We start from the raw sequence: 23,027 nt of genomic DNA on the forward strand, positions 1-23,027 counted from the left end.
CATGACTCCTGTATTAGCTGCTCTGCACTGGCTCCCTGTAAAATCAAGAATCACATTTAAAATTCTTCTCCTCACCTACAAAGCCTTGATTGGTGATGCACCATCATATCTTAAGGAGCTTGTAGTACCATGTTGCCCCACTAGAGAGCTGCTCACTAAATGCGGGGCTACTTGTGGTTCCTAGAGTCCTAAAAAGTAGGATGGGAGCCAGAGCCTTCAGTTATCAAGCTCCTCTTTTATGGAACCAGCTTCCACTTTCAGTCCTGGAGGCAGACACAGTCACCTCATTTAAGAACAGACTTAAGACTTTCCTCTTTAATAGCCCTTATAGTTAGGGCTGAATCAGGTTTGCCCTGGTCCAGCCCCTTGATATGCTGCTATAGGCTTATAGGCTGCTGGGGGATGTTTTAGGATACACTGAGCACCTATCTCCTCTTCTCTCTCTCCTTATGGATGAATTTACATCTCTCCATTGCACCTTATTAACTCTGCTTCCTCCCCAGAGTCTTTGTGACATCATGTCTCATAGGGTCCATTGGACCCCCCCCCCCCCCCTCTACCTCCTTTTGTTTCATGGATTGTGGAGGTCTGGATTGTGGTCCATGCCTTTTACTAATTATTCATACATTTCTGTCATATTCATTGAATGTGTTACATTGTTATCATCTTTATATTACACATTTTTTTACTGCTATTATTTGACTTTTGAAATACAAAGCTGACTATATCTGTCCGGTTCCCATGCGAATGACAATAAATAATCTAATTTGAAAATAAAATGCAGCACATGTATTTACCTTTGGTGGCGACTCGCACACAGTCGATCTTTGTCTCCTGTTGGAGAGAGAAGGGGATTAGTTTCCTGTCAACACAGATGTCGACACATTAGCTGTCACACACACACACACACACACACACACACACACACACACACACACACACACACACACACACACACACACACACACACACACACAGCAAATGGCTGTGGATCAGTGCCTGTGCTGGCATTTAACAACCAAGACACACTTGAGAGACACACACACACACACACACACACACACACACACACACACACACACACAAAGAGAGAGAGAGAAAGGCGAGAGAGAACATCTTGTGTCTTTCTGGTTTTAACAAACAGACAACAAATTAACAACAAGAGCTCATGAATATTCATTCTCTCACACACACACACACACACACACACACACACACGTCTCACACACGCACACACACACACACACACACATGCAGCGGTGTGTCTCTGCGATGTGTGTAAAAAGCACTTCGATCGCTGCATTATTCAACACACACACACCAATTAAACCTCCCGGTGTCAATAATTAACATCTTTGTGTGTGTGTGTGTGTGTGTGTGATACCTCTCTGTTTTACTTCTCTGTGTGTGTAAAACAATGAACAATTATCTTCCTTTCACACACATACGTGACAAAACACACACACACACACATCCCCCACTGCAGGCTTTAGTGTCACTGGTCAGGCTGCTGACTCCCATTAAACTGTGTGTATGTGTGTGTGTGTGTGTGTGTATGTGTGTGTGTGTGTGTGTATGTGTGTGTGTGTGTGTTTGTGTGTGCGTGTGTGTGTGTGTTTGATACCTCTCTGTTTCACTTCTCTGGTTGTTAAGACAGACAGAACAAAAAAGTGGAGGACATTGAAAGAGAACTGACGAACAGAATATAATATAATAGAATAATGTGGAAGCTTTGTTGTAACACACACACACACACACATCACACACACACCACACATACACACACACACACACACACACATACACTGAGATTGGGTATCTTGACACCAGAGTCTCTTGAGATTCTGAAGTCTGATGAAACCGCTGAGAGCTGATCTGAGATCAGCAGCTACATATTAAAACACCAACTGCATCTCAACATTACACTTCCTGTTTATTCATCATGACCAAAACTGAGTGAAGCGGTGAACAGGTGTGATGGTGAACAGGTGTGATGGTGAACAGGTGTGATGATGAACAGGTATGAGGGTGAACAGGTATGAGGGTGAACAGGTATGATGATGAACAGGTATAATGGGGAACAGGTGTGATGGTGAACAGGTGTGATGGTCAACAGGTGTGTTAGTGAACTGGTGTGATGGTGAACAGGTGTGATGGTCAACAGGTGTGTGGGTGAACAGGTGTGTGGGTGAACAGGTGTGATGGTCAACAGGTGTGTGGGTGAACAGGTGTGTGGGTGAACAGGTGTGTTGGTGAACAGGTGTGATGGTGAACAGGTGTGATGGTGAACAGGTGTGTTGGTGAACAGGTGTGTGGGTGAACAGGTGTGTTGGTGAACAGGTGTGATGGTGATCAGGTGTGTTGGTGAACAGGTGTGATGGTGAACAGGTGTGTTGGTGAACAGGTGTGTTGGTGAACAGGTGTGATGGTGAACAGGTGTGATGGTGAACAGGTGTGATGGGGAAAAGGTGTGATGGTGAACAGGTATGATGGTGAACAGGTGTGTTGGTGAACAGGCGTGATGGGGAAAAGGTGTGTTGGTGAACAGGTGTGATGGTGATCAGGTGTGTTGGTGAACAGGTGTGATGGTGAACAGGTATGATGGGGAAAAGGTGTGTTGGTGAACAGGTGTGATGGTGATCAGGTGTGTTGGTGAACAGGTGTGATGGTGAACAGGTGTGTTGGTGAACAGGTGTGATGGTGATCAGGTGTGATGGTGATCAGGTGTGTTGGTGAACAGGTGTGTTGGTGAACAGGTGTGATGGTGATCAGGTGTGATGGTGATCAGGTGTGATGGTGATCAGGTGTGTTGGTGAACAGGTGTGATGGTGATCAGGTGTGATGGTGATCAGGTGTGATGGTGAACAGGTGTGTTGGTGAACAGGTGTGTTGGTGAACAGGTGTGATGGTGAACAGGTGTGATGGTGAACAGGTGTGATGGGGAAAAGGTGTGATGGTGAACAGGTATGATGGTGAACAGGTGTGTTGGTGAACAGGCGTGATGGGGAAAAGGTGTGTTGGTGAACAGGTGTGATGGTGATCAGGTGTGTTGGTGAACAGGTGTGATGGTGAACAGGTATGATGGGGAAAAGGTGTGTTGGTGAACAGGTGTGATGGTGATCAGGTGTGTTGGTGAACAGGTGTGATGGTGAACAGGTGTGTTGGTGAACAGGTGTGATGGTGATCAGGTGTGATGGTGATCAGGTGTGTTGGTGAACAGGTGTGTTGGTGAACAGGTGTGATGGTGAACAGGTGTGTTGGTGAACAGGTGTGATGGTGAACAAGTGTGTTGGTGAACAGGTGTGTTGGTGAACTGGTGTGATGGTGAACAGGTGTGATGGTGAACAGGTGTGTTGGTGAACAAGTGTGTTGGTGAACAGGTGTGATGGTGAACAAGTGTGTTGGTGAACAGGTGTGTTGGTGAACTGGTGTGATGGTGAACAGGTGTGATGGTGAACAGGTGTGTTGGTGAACAGGTGTGATGGTGATCAGGTGTGATGGTGAACAGGTATGATGACGAACAGGTGTGATGGTCAACAGGTGTGTTAGTGAACTGGTGTGATGGTGAACAGGTATGATGACGAACAGGTGTAATGGTCAACAGGTGTGTTAGTGAACAGGTGTGATGGTCAACAGGTGTGTTAGTGAACTGGTGTGATGGTCAACAGGTGTGTTGGTGAACCGGCGTGATGGTGAACAGGTGTGTTGGTGAACCGGCGTGATGGTGAACAGGTGTGTTGGTGAACAGGTGTGATGGTGAACAGGTGTGTTGGTGAACAGGTGTGATGGTGAACAGGTGTGTTGGTGAACAGGCGTGTTGGTGAACAGGTGTGTTGGTGAACAGGCGTGATGGTGATCAGGCGTGATGGTGAACAGGTGTGTTGGTGAACAGGTGTGTTGGTGAACAGGTGTGATGGTGAACAGGCGTGAGGGTGAACAGGCGTGTTGGTGAACAGGTGTGTTGGTGAACAGGCGTGATGGTGATCAGGCGTGATGGTGAACAGGTGTGATGGTGAACAGGCGTGAGGGTGAACAGGCGTGTTGGTGAACAGGTGTGTTGGTGAACAGGCGTGATGGTGATCAGGCGTGATGGTGAACAGGTGTGTTGGTGAACAGGTGTGTTGGTGAACAGGTGTGATGGTGAACAGGCGTGAGGGTGAACAGGCGTGATGGTGAACAGGCGTGTTGGTGAACAGGTGTGATGGTGAACAGGCGTGAGGGTGAACAGGCGTGATGGTGAACAGGCGTGAGGGTGAACAGGCGTGAGGGTGAACAGGTGTGATGGTGAACAGGCGTGAGGGTGAACAGGCGTGATGGTGAACAGGCGTGAGGGTGAACAGGCGTGAGGGTGAACAGGCGTGAGGGTGAACAGGTGTGATGGTGAACAGGCGTGAGGGTGAACAGGCGTGAGGGTGAACAGGCGTGATGGTGAACAGGCGTGATGGTGAACAGGTGTGATGCTGAACAGGTGTGTTGGTGAACAGGTGTGTGGGTGAACAGGTGTGTGGGTGAACAGGTGTGTTGGTGAACAGGTGTGATGGTGAACAGGTGTGATGGTGAACAGGTGTGTTGGTGAACAGGTGTGTGGGTGAACAGGTGTGTTGGTGAACAGGTGTGATGGTGATCAGGTGTGTTGGTGAACAGGTGTGATGGTGAACAGGTGTGTTGGTGAACAGGTGTGTTGGTGAACAGGTGTGATGGTGAACAGGCGTGAGGGTGAACAGGCGTGATGGTGATCAGGCGTGATGGTGAACAGGTGTGTTGGTGAACAGGTGTGTTGGTGAACAGGTGTGATGGTGAACAGGCGTGAGGGTGAACAGGCGTGATGGTCAACAGGCGTGTTGGTGAACAGGTGTGATGGTCAACAGGTGTGACAGTAAACAGGTGGACTCACCCCGTTAGCAGTGCTGACGGCCTGGTAGTAGATCCCATAACTCTTATGAGGCAGCAGAGGAGCATTCCAGTAACCGCTGTATGTCCTATTATCACCTGTACATACACATGTGTAAACAGGTTAACTCTTACCTGTTAAGTCTGGCAATTCTGTTAATGTTATAACTAACTTACTAATCAACCAGTGTACAGACTAGTATAGCATTTAACTACTAACTAACATGTATGTTTACTTGGGAACCAACTAACTAACAAACACGTGTGTTTACTTGGTAACTAACTAACATGTTTGCTTACAACTAACTAACATGTTTTTTTACTTGGTAACCAACTAGCTGACCAACTGACTATCATGTTTGTTTACTAACTAACTAACATGTTTACTTGGAAACCAACAAGCTAACTAACTAACTAACATGTGTGTTTACTTGGAAAACAACAAGCTAACTAACTAACTAACATGTCTGTTTACTTGGAAACCAACAAGCTAACTAACTAACTAACTAACATGTGTGTTTACTTGGGAACCAACAAGCATGTTTGTTTCACTCACATGTTAATCAACTAACTAACTAACTAACAAACATGTGTGTTTACTTGGGAACCAACAAGCTAACTAACTAACTAACTAACAAACATGTGTGTTTACTTGGGAACCAACAAGCTAACTAACTAACTAACAAACATGTGTGTTTACTTGGGAACCAACAAGCTAACTAACTAACTAACAAACATGTGTGTTTACTTGGGAACCAACAAGCTAACTAACTAACAAACATGTGTGTTTACTTGGAAACCAACAAGCTAACTAACTAACTAACTAACTAACAAACATGTGTGTTTACTTGGAAACCAACAAGCTAACTAACTAACTAACTAACTAACTAACTAACATGTGTGTTTACTTGGGAACTAACTAGCATGTTTGTTTCACTCACTTGTTAATCAACTAACTAACTAACTAACATGTGTGTTTACTTGGGAACCAACAAGCTAACTAACTAACTAACATGTGTGTTTACTTTGCAACTAACTAGCATGTTTGTTTCACTCACATGTTAATCAACTAACTAACTAACTAACAAACATGTGTGTTTACTTGGGAACCAACAAGCATGTTTGTTTCACTCACTTGTTAATCAACTAACTAACTAACTAACTAACTAACTAACTAACTAACTAACATGTGTGTTTACTTGGGAACCAACAAGCTAACTAACGAACTAACAAACATGTGTGTTTACTTGGGAACTAACTAGCATGTTTGTTTCACTCACTTGTTAATCAACTAACTAACTAACTAGCTGTGTGTGTGCGTGGCTGACCGATACTGAAGGGCAGTGGCGCTCTCAGCTCGCTCATCAGCAGCTCTGCACTGAAGTAATACTGAGAGTTGAGCAGCGTGGCGTTCTGGAAGTGGATCGGCACCGGATAGCAGCGCAGTATCTCTGCAGTGCCTCTCCTCTGCCTGCGGGGGCGCTCCTCCTCCACCACCACCTGGTACTTGCTGTAGGCAGACAGACAGGAAGACAGACATACTTTTATTTACAGGGTCTTTCTAATATCTGAAACGTTGGTAGTTTTGTCCATCAACGTATTACTTTGAGTAACTACGCTTTATAATAACCATCATTAATAAAAGGTCAAATGATATTTAATTGAATTGAGTCACATGCTGAGCTAGCTAACTAGTTGAGTAACTAACTGTTTAGGGTTAGTTAGTTACTCAACTAGTTAGCTCACTCAGCATGTGAACTCATTTAGGTTACTACCTAAATGAATTTAGAATCATAATCAGCTTTAATTTGACTCCGGTTACACGTACGCTCTTGTCGTACATACATTTAATTTACAAATAACAAATAGAGCTCTGTCTCTGACAGAGGAGAGCGTTATCTCAAAAGCATCTACCAACTCTATTAAAACATCTACCGACTCTAATAAAACATCTACCGAGTCTACAAAAACATTTACCAACTCTATTAAAACATTTACTAACTCTACAAAAACATTTACCAACTCTATTAAAACATTTACTAACTCTACAAAAACATCTATCGATTCTACAAAAACATCTACCGACTCTACAAAAACATTTACCGACTCTACAAAAACATCTACCGACTCTACAAAAACATTTACCGACTCTACAAAAACATCTACCGACTCTACAAAAACATTTACCGACTCTACAAAAACATCTACCGACTCTGCAAAAACATTTACCGACTCTACAAAAACATTTACCGACTCTACAAAAACATCTACCGACTCTACAAAAACATCTACCGACTCTACAAAAACATTTACCGACTCTACAAAAAAATCTACCGACTCTAATAAAACATTTACCGACTCTACAAAAACATCTACCGACTCTACAAAAACATCTACCGACTCTATAAAAACATTTACCGACTCTAAAAAAACATTTACCGACTCTACAAAAACATCTACCGACTCTAATAAAACATCTACCGACTCTACAAAAACATTTACCGACCCTACAAAAACATTTACCGACTTTACAAAAACATCTACCGACTTTACAAAAACATTTACCGACTCTACAAAAACATTTACCGACTTTACAAAAACATTTACCGACTCTACAAAAACATTTACCGACTTTACAAAAACATTTACCGACTTTACAAAAACATTTACCGACTCTACAAAAACATCTACCGACTTTACAAAAACATTTACCGACTCTACAAAAACATTTACCGACTTTACAAAAACATTTACCGACTCTACAAACACATTTACCGACTTTACAAAAACATTTACCGACTTTACAAAAACATTTACCGACTCTACAAAAACATCTACCGACTTTACAAAAACATTTACCGACTCTACAAAAACATTTACCGACTCTACAAAAACATTTACCGACTTTACAAAAACATTTACCGACTCTACAAAAACATCTACCGACTCTACAAAAACATCTACCGACTCTACAAAAACATTTACCGACTCTAATAAAACATCTACCGACTCTAATAAAACATCTACCGACTCTACAAAAACATCTACCGACTCTACAAAAACATCTACCGACTAATAAAACATCTACCGACTCTAATAAAACATCTACCGACTCTACAAAAACATTTACCGACTCTAAAAAAACATCTACCGACTCTACAAAAACATCTACCGACTCTAATAAAACATCTACCGACTCTACAAAAACATCTACCGACTCTACAAAAACATTTACCGACTCTACAAAAACATTTACCGACTCTACAAAAACATCTACCGACTCTACAAAAACATCTACCGACTCTAATAAAACATTTACCGACTCTACAAAAACATCTACCGACTCTACAAAAACATCTACCGACTCTAATAAAACATCTACCGACTCTAATAAAACATTTACCGACTCTACAAAAACATTTACCGACTCTACAAAAACATCTACCGACTCTACAAAAACATCTACCGACTCTAATAAAACATCTACCGACTCTACAAAAACATCTACCGACTCTACAAAAACATCTACCGACTAATAAAACATCTACCGACTCTACAAAAACATTTACAGACTCTACAAAAACATTTACCGACTCTACAAAAACATTTACCGACTCTACAAAAACATCTACCGACTCTAATAAAACATCTACCGACTCTACAAAAACATTTACCGACTCTACAAAAACATTTACCGACTCTACAAAAACATCTACCGACTCTAATAAAACATTTACCGACTCTACAAAAACATCTACCGACTACAAAAACATCTACCGACTCTAATAAAACATTTACCGACTCTACAAAAACATCTACCGACTACAAAAACATCTACCGACTCTAATAAAACATCTACCGACTCTAATAAAACATTTACCGACTCTACAAAAACATCTACCGACTTTACAAAAACAAAAACATCTACCGACTCTACAAAAACATCTACCGACTCTAATAAAACATCTACCGACTCTACTAAAACATCTACCGACTCTAATAAAACATCTACCAACTCTAATAAAACATTTACCGACTCTACAAAAACATTTACCGACTCTACAAAAACATCTACCGACTCTACTAAAACATCTACCGACTCTAATAAAACATCTACCGACTCTAATAAAACATCTACCGACTCTACAAAAACATCTACCGACTCTACAAAAACATTTACCGACTCTACAAAAACATTTACCGACTCTACAAAAACATCTACCGACTACAAAAACATCTACCGACTCTAATAAAACATCTACCGACTCTAATAAAACATTTACCGACTCTACAAAAACATTTACCGACTCTACAAAAACATCTACCGACTCTACAAAAACATATACCGACTCTAATAAAACATCTACCGACTCTACAAAAACATTTACCGACTCTACAAAAACATCTACCGACTCTACAAAAACATCTACCGACTCTAATAAAACATCTACCGACTCTACAAAAACATCTACCGACTCTACAAAAACATCTACCGACTAATAAAACATCTACCGACTCTACAAAAACATCTACCGACTCTAATAAAACATCTACCGACTCTACAAAAACATTTACCGACTCTACAAAAACATCTACCGACTCTACAAAAACATCTACCGACTCTAATAAAACATCTACCGACTCTAAAAAAACATCTACCGACTCTACAAAAACATCTACCGACTCTACAAAAACATCTACCGACTCTACAAAAACATCTACCGACTCTACAAAAACATTTACCGACTCTACAAAAAAATCTACCGACTCTAATAAAACATTTACCGACTCTACAAAAACATCTACCGACTCTACAAAAACATCTACCGACTCTACAAAAACATTTACCGACTCTAAAAAAACATTTACCGACTCTACAAAAACATCTACCGACTCTAATAAAACATCTACCGACTCTACAAAAACATTTACCGACCCTACAAAAACATTTACCGACTTTACAAAAACATCTACCGACTTTACAAAAACATTTACCGACTCTACAAAAACATTTACCGACTTTACAAAAACATTTACCGACTCTACAAAAACATTTACCGACTTTACAAAAACATTTACCGACTTTACAAAAACATTTACCGACTCTACAAAAACATCTACCGACTTTACAAAAACATTTACCGACTCTACAAAAACATTTACCGACTTTACAAAAACATTTACCGACTCTACAAACACATTTACCGACTTTACAAAAACATTTACCGACTTTACAAAAACATTTACCGACTCTACAAAAACATCTACCGACTTTACAAAAACATTTACCGACTCTACAAAAACATTTACCGACTCTACAAAAACATTTACCGACTTTACAAAAACATTTACCGACTCTACAAAAACATCTACCGACTCTACAAAAACATCTACCGACTCTACAAAAACATTTACCGACTCTACAAAAACATCTACCGACTCTAATAAAACATCTACCGACTCTACAAAAACATCTACCGACTCTACAAAAACATCTACCGACTAATAAAACATCTACCGACTCTAATAAAACATCTACCGACTCTACAAAAACATTTACCGACTCTACAAAAACATCTACCGACTCTACAAAAACATCTACCGACTCTAATAAAACATCTACCGACTCTACAAAAACATCTACCGACTCTACAAAAACATTTACCGACTCTACAAAAACATTTACCGACTCTACAAAAACATTTACCGACTCTACAAAAACATCTACCGACTCTAATAAAACATTTACCGACTCTACAAAAACATCTACCGACTCTACAAAAACATCTACCGACTCTAATAAAACATCTACCGACTCTAATAAAACATTTACCGACTCTACAAAAACATCTACCGACTCTACAAAAACATCTACCGACTCTACAAAAACATCTACCGACTCTAATAAAACATCTACCGACTCTACAAAAACATCTACCGACTCTACAAAAACATCTACCGACTAATAAAACATCTACCGACTCTACAAAAACATTTACAGACTCTACAAAAACATTTACCGACTCTACAAAAACATCTACCGACTCTAATAAAACATCTACCGACTCTACAAAAACATTTACCGACTCTACAAAAACATTTACCGACTCTACAAAAACATCTACCGACTCTAATAAAACATTTACCGACTCTACAAAAACATCTACCGACTACAAAAACATCTACCGACTCTAATAAAACATTTACCGACTCTACAAAAACATCTACCGACTACAAAAACATCTACCGACTCTAATAAAACATCTACCGACTCTAATAAAACATTTACCGACTCTACAAAAACATCTACCGACTTTACAAAAACAAAAACATCTACCGACTCTACAAAAACATCTACCGACTCTAATAAAACATCTACCGACTCTACTAAAACATCTACCGACTCTAATAAAACATCTACCAACTCTAATAAAACATTTACCGACTCTACAAAAACATTTACCGACTCTACAAAAACATCTACCGACTCTACTAAAACATCTACCGACCCTAATAAAACATCTACCGACTCTAATAAAACATCTACCGACTCTACAAAAACATTTACCGACTCTACAAAAACATCTACCGACTCTACAAAAACATATACCGACTCTAATAAAACATCTACCGACTCTACAAAAACATTTACCGACTCTACAAAAACATCTACCGACTCTACAAAAACATCTACCGACTCTAATAAAACATCTACCGACTCTACAAAAACATCTACCGACTCTACAAAAACATCTACCGACTAATAAAACATCTACCGACTCTACAAAAACATCTACCGACTCTAATAAAACATCTACCGACTCTACAAAAACATTTACCGACTCTACAAAAACATCTACCGACTCTACAAAAACATCTACCGACTCTAATAAAACATCTACCGACTCTAAAAAAACATCTACCGACTCTACAAAAACATCTACCGACTCTACAATAACATCTACCGACTCTACAAAAACATTTACCGACTCTACAAAAACATCTACCGACTCTACAAAAACATCTACCGACTCTAATAAAACATCTACCGACTCTACAAAAACATTTACCGACTCTACAAAAACATTTACCGACTCTACAAAAACATCTACCGACTACAAAAACATCTACCGACTCTAATAAAACATCTACCGACTCTAATAAAACATATACCGACTCTACAAAAACATTTACCGACTCTACAAAAACATCTACCGACTCTACAAAAACATCTAACGACTCTACAAAAACATTTACCGACTCTAATAAAACATCTACCGACTCTAATAAAACATCTACCGACTCTACAAAAACATCTACCGACTCTACAAAAACATCTACCGACTAATAAAACATCTACCGACTCTAATAAAACATCTACCGACTCTACAAAAACATTTACCGACTCTACAAAAACATCTAACGACTCTACAAAAACATCTACCGACTCTAATAAAACATCTACCGACTCTACAAAAACATCTACCGACTCTACAAAAACATTTACCGACTCTACAAAAACATTTACCGACTCTACAAAAACATCTACCGACTCTACAAAAACATCTACCGACTCTAATAAAACATTTACCGACTCTACAAAAACATCTACCGACTCTACAAAAACATCTACCGACTCTAATAAAACATCTACCGACTCTAAAAAAACATTTACCGACTCTACAAAAACATCTACCGACTCTACAAAAACATCTACCGACTCTACAAAAACATCTACCGACTCTAATAAAACATCTACCGACTCTACAAAAACATCTACCGACTCTACAAAAACATCTACCGACTAATAAAACATCTACCGACTCTACAAAAACATTTACAGACTCTACAAAAACATTTACCGACTCTACAAAAACATTTACCGATTCTACAAAAACATCTACCGACTCTAATAAAACATCTACCGACTCTACAAAAACATTTACCGACTCTACAAAAACATTTACCGACTCTACAAAAACATCTACCGACTCTAATAAAACATTTACCGACTCTACAAAAACATCTACCGACTACAAAAACATCTACCGACTCTAATAAAACATTTACCGACTCTACAAAAACATCTACCGACTACAAAAACATCTACCGACTCTAATAAAACATCTACCGACTCTAATAAAACATTTACCGACTCTACAAAAACATCTACCGACTTTACAAAAACAAAAACATCTACCGACTCTACAAAAACATCTACCGACTCTAATAAAACATCTACCGACTCTACTAAAACATCTACCGACTCTAATAAAACATCTACCAACTCTAATAAAACATTTACCGACTCTACAAAAACATTTACCGACTACAAAAACATCTACCGACTCTACTAAAACATCTACCGACTCTAATAAAACATCTACCGACTCTAATAAAACATCTACCGACTCTACAAAAACATCTACCGACTCTACAAAAACATTTACCGACTCTACAAAAACATTTACCGACTCTACAAAAACATCTACCGACTACAAAAACATCTACCGACTCTAATAAAACATCTACCGACTCTAATAAAACATTTACCGACTCTACAAAAACATTTACCGACTCTACAAAAACATCTACCGACTCTACAAAAACATATACCGACTCTAATAAAACATCTACCGACTCTACAAAAACATTTACCGACTCTACAAAAACATCTACCGACTCTACAAAAACATCTACCGACTCTAATAAAACATCTACCGACTCTACAAAAACATCTACCGACTCTACAAAAACATCTACCGACTAATAAAACATCTACCGACTCTACAAAAACATCTACCGACTCTAATAAAACATCTACCGACTCTACAAAAACATTTACCGACTCTACAAAAACATCTACCGACTCTACAAAAACATCTACCGACTCTAATAAAACATCTACCGACTCTAAAAAAACATCTACCGACTCTACAAAAACATCTACCGACTCTACAAAAACATCTACCGACTCTACAAAAACATCTACCGACTCTACAAAAACATTTACCGACTCTACAAAAAAATCTACCGACTCTAATAAAACATTTACCGACTCTACAAAAACATCTACCGACTCTACAAAAACATCTACCGACTCTATAAAAACATTTACCGACTCTAAAAAAACATTTACCGACTCTACAAAAACATCTACCGACTCTAATAAAACATCTACCGACTCTACAAAAACATTTACCGACCCTACAAAAACATTTACCGACTTTACAAAAACATCTACCGACTTTACAAAAACATTTACCGACTCTACAAAAACATTTACCGACTTTACAAAAACATTTACCGACTCTACAAAAACATTTACCGACTTTACAAAAACATTTACCGACTTTACAAAAACATTTACCGACTCTACAAAAACATCTACCGACTTTACAAAAACATTTACCGACTCTACAAAAACATTTACCGACTCTACAAAAACATTTACCGACTTTACAAAAACATTTACCGACTCTACAAAAACATCTACCGACTCTACAAAAACATCTACCGACTCTACAAAAACATTTACCGACTCTAATAAAACATCTACCGACTCTAATAAAACATCTACCGACTCTACAAAAACATCTACCGACTCTACAAAAACATCTACCGACTAATAAAACATCTACCGACTCTAATAAAACATCTACCGACTCTACAAAAACATTTACCGACTCTAAAAAAACATCTAACGACTCTACAAAAACATCTACCGACTCTAATAAAACATCTACCGACTCTACAAAAACATCTACCGACTCTACAAAAACATTTACCGACTCTACAAAAACATTTACCGACTCTACAAAAACATCTACCGACTCTACAAAAACATCTACCGACTCTAATAAAACATTTACCGACTCTACAAAAACATCTACCGACTCTACAAAAACATCTACCGACTCTAATAAAACATCTACCGACTCTAATAAAACATTTACCGACTCTACAAAAACATCTACCGACTCTACAAAAACATCTACCGACTCTACAAAAACATCTACCGACTCTAATAAAACATCTACCGACTCTACAAAAACATCTACCGACTCTACAAAAACATCTACCGACTAATAAAACATCTACCGACTCTACAAAAACATTTACAGACTCTACAAAAACATTTACCGACTCTACAAAAACATTTACCGACTCTACAAAAACATCTACCGACTCTAATAAAACATCTACCGACTCTACAAAAACATTTACCGACTCTACAAAAACATTTACCGACTCTACAAAAACATCTACCGACTCTAATAAAACATTTACCGACTCTACAAAAACATCTACCGACTACAAAAACATCTACCGACTCTAATAAAACATTTACCGACTCTACAAAAACATCTACCGACTACAAAAACATCTACCGACTCTAATAAAACATCTACCGACTCTAATAAAACATTTACCGACTCTACAAAAACATCTACCGACTTTACAAAAACAAAAACATCTACCGACTCTACAAAAACATCTACCGACTCTAATAAAACATCTACCGACTCTACTAAAACATCGACCGACTCTAATAAAACATCTACCAACTCTAATAAAACATTTACCGACTCTACAAAAACATTTACCGACTCTACAAAAACATCTACCGACTCTACTAAAACATCTACCGACTCTAATAAAACATCTACCGACTCTAATAAAACATCTACCGACTCTACAAAAACATCTACCGACTCTACAAAAACATTTACCGACTCTACAAAAACATTTACCGACTCTACAAAAACATCTACCGACTACAAAAACATCTACCGACTCTAATAAAACATCTACCGACTCTAATAAAACATTTACCGACTCTACAAAAACATTTACCGACTCTACAAAAACATCTACCGACTCTACAAAAACATATACCGACTCTAATAAAACATCTACCGACTCTACAAAAACATTTACCGACTCTACAAAAACATCTACCGACTCTACAAAAACATCTACCGACTCTAATAAAACATCTACCGACTCTACAAAAACATCTACCGACTCTACAAAAACATCTACCGACTAATAAAACATCTACCGACTCTACAAAAACATCTACCGACTCTAATAAAACATCTACCGACTCTACAAAAACATTTACCGACTCTACAAAAACATCTACCGACTCTACAAAAACATCTACCGACTCTAATAAAACATCTACCGACTCTAAAAAAACATCTACCGACTCTACAAAAACATCTACCGACTCTACAATAACATCTACCGACTCTACAAAAACATTTACCGACTCTACAAAAACATCTACCGACTCTACAAAAACATCTACCGACTCTAATAAAACATCTACCGACTCTACAAAAACATTTACCGACTCTACAAAAACATTTACCGACTCTACAAAAACATCTACCGACTACAAAAACATCTACCGACTCTAATAAAACATCTACCGACTCTAATAAAACATATACCGACTCTACAAAAACATTTACCGACTCTACAAAAACATCTACCGACTCTACAAAAACATCTACCGACTCTAATAAAACATCTACCGACTCTACAAAAACATTTACCGACTCTACAAAAACATCTACCGACTCTACAAAAACATCTACCGACTCTAATAAAACATCTACCGACTCTACAAAAACATCTACCGACTCTACAAAAACATCTACCGACTAATAAAACATCTACCGACTCTACAAAAACATTTACAGACTCTACAAAAACATTTACAGACTCTACAAAAACATTTACAGACTCTACAAAAACATTTACCGACTCTACAAAAACATTTACCGACTCTACAAAAACATTTACCGACTCTACAAAAACATCTACCGACTCTAATAAAACATCTACCGACTCTACAAAAACATTTACCAACTCTACAAAAACATTTACCGACTCTACAAAAACATCTAGCGACTCTAATAAAACATTTACCGACTCTACAAAAACATCTACCGACTCTACAAAAACATCTACCGACTCTAATAAAACATCTACCGACTCTAATAAAACATTTACCGACTCTACAAAAACATCTACCGACTCTACAAAAACATCTACCGACTCTACAAAAACATCTACCGACTCTACAAAAACATCTACCGACTCTAATAAAACATCTACCGACTCTAATAAAACATTTACCGACTCTACATAAACATTTACCGAGTCTACAAAAACATCTACCGACTCTACAAAAACATCTACCGACTCTACAAAAACATTTACCGAGTCTACAAAAACATCTACCGACTCTACAAAAACATCTACCGACTCTACAAAAACATTTACCGACTCTACAAAAACATCTACCGACTCTACAAAAACATTTACCGACTCTACAAAAACATCTACCGACTCTAATAAAACATCTACCGACTCTACAAAAACATTTACCGACTCTACAAAAACATCTACCGACTCTACAAAAACATCTACCGACTCTAGCAAAACATCTACCGACTCTACAAAAACATCTACCGACTCTACAAAAACATTTACCGACTCTAATAAAACATTTACCGAGTCTACAAAAACATCTACCGACTCTACAAAAACATCTACCGACTCTAATAAAACATCTACCGACTCTAATAAAACATTTACCGACTCTACAAAAACATTTACCGACTCTACAAAAACATCTACCGACTCTACAAAAACATCTACCGACTCTACAAAAACATTTACCGACTCTAATAAAACATCTACCGACTCTAATAAAACATTTACCGACTCTACAAAAACATCTACCGACTCTACAAAAACATCTACCGACTCTAATAAAACATCTACCGACTCTACAAAAACATCTACCGACTAATAAAACATCTACCGACTCTACAAAAACATCTACCGACTCTAATAAAACATCTACCGACTCTACAAAAACATTTACCGACTCTACAAAAACATCTACCGACTCTACAAAAACATCTACCGACTCTAATAAAACATCTACCGACTCTACAAAAACATCTACCGACTCTACAAAAACATCTACCGACTCTACAAAAACATCTACCGACTCTACAAAAACATTTACCGACTCTACAAAAACATCTACCGACTCTACAAAAACATCTACCGACTCTAATAAAACATCTACCGACTCTACAAAAACATTTACCGACTCTACAAAAACATTTACCGACTCTACAAAAACATCTACCGACTACAAAAACATCTACCGACTCTAATAAAACATCTACCGACTCTAATAAAACATATACCGACTCTACAAAAACATTTACCGACTCTACAAAAACATCTACCGACTCTACAAAAACATCTACCGACTCTAATAAAACATCTACCGACTCTACAAAAACATTTACCGACTCTACAAAAACATCTACCGACTCTACAAAAACATCTACCGACTCTAATAAAACATCTACCGACTCTACAAAAACATCTACCGACTCTACAAAAACATCTACCGACTAATAAAACATCTACCGACTCTACAAAAACATTTACAGACTCTACAAAAACATTTACAGACTCTACAAAAACATTTACAGACTCTACAAAAACATTTACCGACTCTACAAAAACATTTACCGACTCTACAAAAACATTTACCGACTCTACAAAAACATCTACCGACTCTAATAAAACATCTACCGACTCTACAAAAACATTTACCGACTCTACAAAAACATTTACCGACTCTACAAAAACATCTAGCGACTCTAATAAAACATTTACCGACTCTACAAAAACATCTACCGACTCTAATAAAACATCTACCGACTCTAATAAAACATTTACCGACTCTACAAAAACATCTACCGACTCTACAAAAACATCTACCGACTCTACAAAAACATCTACCGACTCTACAAAAACATCTACCGACTCTAATAAAACATCTACCGACTCTAATAAAACATTTACCGACTCTACAAAAACATTTACCGAGTCTACAAAAACATCTACCGACTCTACAAAAACATCTACCGACTCTACAAAAACATTTACCGAGTCTACAAAAACATCTACCGACTCTACAAAAACATCTACCGACTCTACAAAAACATTTACCGACTCTACAAAAACATCTACCGACTCTACAAAAACATTTACCGACTCTACAAAAACATCTACCGACTCTAATAAAACATCTACCGACTCTACAAAAACATTTACCGACTCTACAAAAACATCTACCGACTCTACAAAAACATCTACCGACTCTAGCAAAACATCTACCGACTCTACAAAAACATCTACCGACTCTACAAAAACATTTACCGACTCTAATAAAACATTTACCGAGTCTACAAAAACATCTACCGACTCTACAAAAACATCTACCGACTCTAATAAAACATCTACCGACTCTAATAAAACATTTACCGACTCTACAAAAACATTTACCGACTCTACAAAAACATCTACCGACTCTACAAAAACATCTACCGACTACAAAAACATTTACCGACTCTAATAAAACATCTACCGACTCTAATAAAACATTTACCGACTCTACAAAAACATCTACCGACTCTACAAAAACATCTACCGACTCTAATAAAACATCTACCGACTCTACAAAAACATTTACCGACTCTACAAAAACATTTACCGACTCTACAAAAACATCTACCGACTACAAAAACATCTACCGACTCTAATAAAACATCTACCGACTCTAATAAAACATTTACCGACTCTACAAAAACATTTACCGACTCTACAAAAACATCTACCGACTCTACAAAAACATCTACCGACTCTAATAAAACATCTACCGACTCTACAAAAACATTTACCGACTCTACAAAAACATCTACCGACTCTACAAAAACATCTACCGACTCTAATAAAACATCTACTGACTCTACAAAAACATCTACCGACTCTACAAAAACATCTACCGACTAATAAAACATCTACCGACTCTACAAAAACATTTACAGACTCTACAAAAACATTTACCGACTCTACAAAAACATTTACCGACTCTACAAAAACATTTACCGACTCTACAAAAACATCTACCGACTCTAATAAAACATCTACCGACTCTAATAAAACATCTACCGACTCTACAAAAACATTTACCGACTCTACAAAAACATCTACCGACTCTACAAAAACATCTACCGACTCTAATAAAACATCTACCGACTCTAATAAAACATTTACCGACTCTACAAAAACATCTACCGACTCTACAAAAACATCTACCGACTCTACAAAAACATTTACCGAGTCTACAAAAACATCTACCGACTCTACAAAAACATCTACCGACTCTACAAAAACATTTACCGACTCTACAAAAACATCTACCGACTCTACAAAAACATCTACCGACTCTAATAAAACATCTACCGACTCTACAAAAACATTTACCGACTCTACAAAAACATCTACCGACTCTACAAAAACATCTACCGACTCTACAAAAACATCTACCGACTCTAATAAAACATCTACCGACTCTACAAAAACATCTACCGACTCTACAAAAACATCTACCGACTCTACAAAAACATCTACCGACTCTAATAAAACATCTACCGACTCTAATAAAACATCTACCGACTCTACAAAAACATCTACCGACTCTACAAAAACATTTACCGACTCTACAAAAACATCTACCGACTCTACAAAAACATCTACCGACTCTACAAAAACATCTACCGACTCTAATAAAACATCTACCGACTCTACAAAAACATTTACCGACTCTACAAAAACATCTACCGACTCTACAAAAACATCTACCGACTCTACAAAAACATTTACCGACTCTAATAAAACATTTACCGACCCTACAAAAACATCTACCGACTCTAATAAAACATCTACCGACTCTAATAAAACATTTACCAACTCTACAAAAACATCTAACGACTCTAATAAAACATCTACCGACTCTAATAAAACATTTACCAACTCTACAAAAACATCTACCGACTCTAATAAAACATCTACCGACTCTAATAAAACATTTACCGACTCTACAAAAACATCTACCGACTCTACTAAAACATCTACCGACTCTACTAAAACATCTACCGACTCTAATAAAACATCTACCGACTCTACAAAAACATCTACCGACTCTAATAAAACATCTACCGACTCTACAAAAACATCTACCGACTCTAATAAAACATCTACCGACTCTACTAAAACATCTACCGACTCTGGGGGTCGGCAGTTCAATTCCCACCCTAGTCTGCATTGCTCCCTGTAGCTGCTCTACGGTGTATGAATGTACCATAAATGTAAGTTGCTTTGGATAAACGCGTCAGCTAAATGAAATGTAAAGAAACTCTTTACAACATTTACCCCGGAACACAACCGCTGTGTTGCGTTCCGGGTAAATGATGGAAACAAGGGTTGTGTTTTTATATCTAACTAACACACACACACAAGCACACACACAGTATCTGTATTGTTTAATTCCCCATAGAGAACAGAAAAGCGACAGATTCAATCATTTCTTCACTTTCTCCTCCCCCTCACTTCTCTCTCTCTTTGACAAACCGTCTCCAATTACATTTCTTCACGCTCACGTTGCAGCACTTGTGTGTGTGTGTGTGACAGTAATCTGATTACAGCTGCAGGTCGCTCGCGGCAACACCTTTTGTCCTGCGATCTGAGGCTCTTATAAATGAGTGTGTGTGTGCGTGTGTGTGGGTGTGTGTGTGCGTGTGTGTGTGTTCTGGCGCCTGAGGGCCACAACTCTCTCTGGTGTCAGAAGAGACAAAAGCAAAGTTAAATATAAACACACACAAACATGTAACCGTATCTCTGAGCAGCATCTGTTCAATCTGATGGATTTCACATAAACTATCATGTCAATTAACACACCACACTTCTCTTACCCATACATACACACACACACACACACACACACACACACACACACAGACTCTTTTCATCTTTTGTCTGGTTCCTGAATGAAAAGAAAAATCCTCAATTCACTTGAAATGATTCAGTGTCGACATGTGTTCTGTAAAGCGCTCTGTTCTCCCACGCCCCCTGAACGAGCCACCAGCTGTGCGTTTCATTTTGTTTCTCTTTCTACGGAGGAATCGGGACATCATTGGAGACGTGGATTAAATCATCATGTTTGAGTGAAGTGAGGTCTTTGAGCAGAGACGTGCACTTGAATATGTGATTAAAAAAACATAGAGCAGAAACATTGGTACATTCATGGAGAACATGAGGATGGAAGTAAAGAGCAACATAGCGTTGCTCTGGTCAGAAAATATGACATCATCGCGTCTGAGCAACGGTTATCACTGACGTAAACAGAGAGTCCTGCTCTCTCTACAGAGGATGTTTCTGTCCGCAGAGCAACAAAAGGACGTTTCACTCAACAGAGCAACAAAAGTAGTTTCTCTCTACAGACCAACGCTACAGAGCAACGCAAGGATGTTTCTCTCAACAGAGCAACAAAAGGATGTTTCTCTCTACAGAGCAACAAAAGTAGTTTCTCTCTACAGACCAACGCTACAGAGCAACGCAAGGATGTTTCTCTCAACAGAGCAACAAAAGGATGTTTCTCTCAACAGAGCAACAAAAGGATGTTTCTCTCTACAGAGCAACAAAAGGATGTTTCTCTCAACAGAGCAACAAAAGGATGTTTCTCTCAACAGAGCAACAAAAGGATGTTTCTCTCTACAGAGCAACAAAAGGATGTTTCTCTCTACAGAGCAACAAAAGGATGTTTCTCTCAACAGAGCAACAAAAGGATGTTTCTCTCAACAGAGCAACAAAAGGATGTTTCTCTCAACAGAGCAACAAAAGGATGTTTCTCTCAACAGAGCAACAAAAGGATGTTTCTCTCAACAGAGCAACAAAAGGACGTTTCTCTCTACAGAGCAACAAAAGGATGTTTCTCTCTACAGAGCAACAAAAGGATGTTTCTCTCAACAGAGCAACAAAAGGACGTTTCTCTCTACAGAGCAACAAAAGGATGTTTCTCTCTACAGAGCAACAAAAGGATGTTTCTCTCTACAGAGCAACAAAAGGATGTTTCTCTCTACAGAGCAACAAAAGGATGTTTCTCTCAACAGAGCAACAAAAGGATGTTTCTCTCTACAGAGCAACAAAAGTAGTTTCTCTCTACAGACCAACGCTACAGAGCAACGCAA

General features: G+C 38.4%; 1 protein-coding gene across 6 annotated transcripts in view; it reads right to left on the bottom strand.

Annotated features, from left to right (window-relative positions):
* The window catches only part of LOC117749412 (receptor-type tyrosine-protein phosphatase mu-like), a 205,962-nt gene that overhangs the window by 88,635 nt on the left and 94,300 nt on the right, over window positions 1–23,027 (bottom strand). For all 6 annotated transcript variants that reach the window (XM_034559937.1, XM_034559936.1, XM_034559934.1 and 3 more), the window contains exons 15-17: window positions 6,219–6,400; window positions 4,895–4,989; window positions 798–834 (exon numbers count right to left, since the gene is read on the bottom strand). In XM_034559937.1, the coding sequence (XP_034415828.1) occupies window positions 798–834; window positions 4,895–4,989; window positions 6,219–6,400 (314 nt within the window). The remainder of the gene's footprint in view (window positions 1–797; window positions 835–4,894; window positions 4,990–6,218; window positions 6,401–23,027) is intronic.

This window comes from Cyclopterus lumpus, chromosome 20, assembly GCF_009769545.1.
Source record: "Cyclopterus lumpus isolate fCycLum1 chromosome 20, fCycLum1.pri, whole genome shotgun sequence".
In the NCBI taxonomy this organism is placed as follows: Eukaryota; Metazoa; Chordata; class Actinopteri; order Perciformes; family Cyclopteridae; genus Cyclopterus; species Cyclopterus lumpus.